Source organism: Marmota marmota, unplaced genomic scaffold (genome assembly GCF_001458135.2).
Source record: "Marmota marmota marmota unplaced genomic scaffold, marMar, whole genome shotgun sequence".
NCBI classification, from domain to species: domain Eukaryota; kingdom Metazoa; phylum Chordata; class Mammalia; order Rodentia; family Sciuridae; genus Marmota; species Marmota marmota.
In genome coordinates, this window is record NW_026000019.1 from 10774747 (window position 1) to 10777911 (window position 3165).

General features: G+C 42.7%; 1 protein-coding gene across 10 annotated transcripts in view; it reads right to left on the reverse strand.

Annotated features, from left to right (window-relative positions):
* Smg7 (SMG7 nonsense mediated mRNA decay factor) overlaps positions 1-3165 on the reverse strand; it is an 82280-nt gene extending 79115 nt beyond the window's left edge. For all 10 annotated transcript variants that reach the window (XM_015491714.2, XM_015491711.2, XM_048809858.1 and 7 more), the window contains exon 1: positions 3071-3165. In XM_015491714.2, the coding sequence (XP_015347200.1) occupies positions 3071-3099 (29 nt within the window). In that variant the 5' untranslated portion in view covers positions 3100-3165. The remainder of the gene's footprint in view (positions 1-3070) is intronic.

Here is a 3165-nt window from a genome sequence, read left to right on the forward strand (position 1 = left end):
AAAAAAATATATATATATATATATATATATATATATATATATTTTTTTTTTTTTTTAAATTGGCTCTGGGGAATCTTAAAGGGACACCAGCTCCTATGAATCCCCCTTTTTGCTTATTTGACTTTTGGCTAGAAGAATGTAGCTTATTTAAACATTATGTTCATTCTTTTTCTTTTCTCCTTTCTTCAAAAAACTAAATTCATCACAAGTTGTCTACCATGAATTCCACAACCCAAGGATAAGTTCTTCTTATTGTGCTGATTTATAAAATAGAAGAGACACTGCACAGAACACACACTGCTCTTCCCATTCTAAGTACACCCCACTTCATCACACTTTTCTAATCTTACTGCTAAGACCTTATTTTGGAACTTAAGAGTCCACTATCCTAGTACAGAGTAATTTTTCTAATAGATAGCTATGAATATGTGGATTCCCTTCTAACAAATAATCTCAGACTCTCTGTCTACCAATTTTAACTATAAACTACAGATCATAATATTTGACATCCTCTTAAATATGGTCACCTTATTAAATAGACTTTCACTGAACACATTGAATATATAAAATAGTACATCCCAATTTTTGCTTCTTTGCACTTGTAACTACCTTATATTGTTCTGTTCATGTTTACTGTCCTTCTACTAGACTAAACCCTTCCATGTTTACCCTTGTGTTTACCAGTGTACCTTCCACATCTAGAACATAGGAAGCTCTCAATACATATTTGTGACCAGACATGCAGCACAGTACAGCTGACTTGAAGTCAGAAGACCTACATTTGAACTACAGTTTCGGCATACAAGCTATACAATTCTCAACCATTTTCACTTCAACCATTTCATACTTTAAATAAGTATGTAGCTTATTTAAACATTATGTTCATTCTTTTTCTTTTCTCCTTTCTTCAAAGAACTAAATTCATCACAAGTTGTCTACCATGAATTCCACAACCCAAGGATAAGTTCTTCTGATTGTGCTGATTTACAAAATAAATCACTTTCCTAATCTGAAAAAGGAAGGGGTCAAACTTGATAAAACTCTATGTAAGCTTTTCCAACTGAAAACACCCCTACATTCTAGTTTAACTGAACATCTCTCTCTCTCTCTCCTATTTAAATATCTTGTTCATGTTCACTGCATTTGGAAACTCCTTAATCCACACCTGTCAGAATACTGTTCATCCTTAAAGTTCATTATAAGCGCTATTTTCCTCTTAAAGCCTAACAAACTATAAGCCTGTAAAAGGAGGGTGGAGTTCTAATTTTCTATTCTTAGCGGCTGGTACACTGCCTCTCATATAGGTGACCAACTAAACAACTGATGAATCATGAGTATATGAATGAGTGAATGAATACAGACAGCTTTTCCTGATTCCTCCAACTGCTCAGATAGGTAATCTCCTGCCTTTGGACTCATAACATTTGGTATCTTTCAGGGTACTGTGCTATTATTAATTTACTTGCCTAATAGATATTAAAATGCAAATTCCTTAAGATTAAGAACTGTCATGTTTTCCATATCCCTCTTCAGTACCTACCATTGCTCTTTGCCACAGCTGTACTTTTTAAGTTTATCTGATACATTAAACAATAAAGGGATAATAGAGAAATTGCCTCAATATACAGAAATCATTCCAAGTGTCCTATGGTCATTGAGCATGTAAGCTGCTTTATACAAAGGCATTCAAGCATAGTTCAAAGATCTCATCATTCTCTCCTTTCCATTCTGTGCTTAATAATGCTAATTTCAAAGTAGAACAGCCACCCTTTGTATCACCTACCACCCTTTCTTACAATATATATAGGGGTCCACAATCAATAATTTCACTTCACTAAACAGCTAGACTGACTTTTCTGCTAATTTCAGACTTCCATCCCATCCAATTCCCTCCTCCACAAGGTATGAAACCACTTTTTAAAAACATCTTCCTATAACGCCTTTCTTAGTTCTGCTCCTGCAAGACAAAAAGGACCAGTTTTAAGATCTTCCCCTTTTCTAAGCAGTAGCAAAGCAACACACAAATTAATCTAAGCTTATTTTTTATGTACCATCAAGATTTTTGACCCTCTTTAGCTCTACCTCCAAGTTCTTATTCAGCTTCCTTTCTCGCTTCATGATAGCTGAGGTCTTTACATTCAACATGCTCTCTGCTATCAGGTACTAAGTTCCATTGTATCTGTATCTTCTCCTTCTTGAAATGTTCATCAATAGCTGCCATCCACCCACCCCAGACACACATCTCTCTCTTCTCTCTTCTCTCTCTCTCTCTCAAACACACACACACACACAATCCATGCGTCACTGTATCTCGGACATGCAAGTTCCTTACACCACACTTAATGAATGCACACGACTCTCAGAATGGTATCTTCCAGCTACACTGATTCCAACCCAGTTTCTTCTAGGGAACACAAGCTTGTTCATAGAGAGTGCCTCCCTCTCCTCACTTCCCCATTCATTCCCCGTCTTCATATTCCCCCCACCTGGTCAACTAACTACAGATGAAATTAATTCTCACTACTCCCAGCCCGCGAATGAAGAACGAGCTCTAGTTTCCTGCCGTCTACCCCCCTCCGGTCTGCCCTCCCCCCCAGCACCCCAGGTGTGCCGACTTCCACCCGGTCCTCTCCGCATGCATCCCTCCAACCAATCCCACACCGCACCACGTTTCCCCTGCCACAGGGATCGGACTCCTCCACACCCACCTCCACCTGGGGTCGCAGATGCCTTCCCAGGCGTCTCTCCCCACCACTCGCCGGCGAGCCCGAGACCCCGGGCGCGCGCGAACACATATTCTCACGCTTCCCCAACCTCCCTCCTCCCACCGGGAGCGGCCGGCTTCGCTGGAGCTCAGCCTGGCCGGCAGGAGCTCGGCACCCTTAAAGGCATGTGGTTGCCCGCTCCGCCCCCTCCCGCAGATCCCCTCGGAGCCCCCGCCTCCCAGCCGGGGAAGAGGAGGACGCAGCAACTCCCCCACCACCCCGGACATACCACCTCTGTGTCTGTTGCCTCTTGCCCTAACCCTCCGCCTGTTCCCACCACGTCCTGGGCAGGCCTGGGCACTCACCGGAGATACTGCGCGCTCTGCAGGCTCATCCTCCGCCGCCGCGTCTTCCCGCGAAGCCTCCGTGGGTCTCTCAAGCTCCTCGGAGCGGCCCCGCG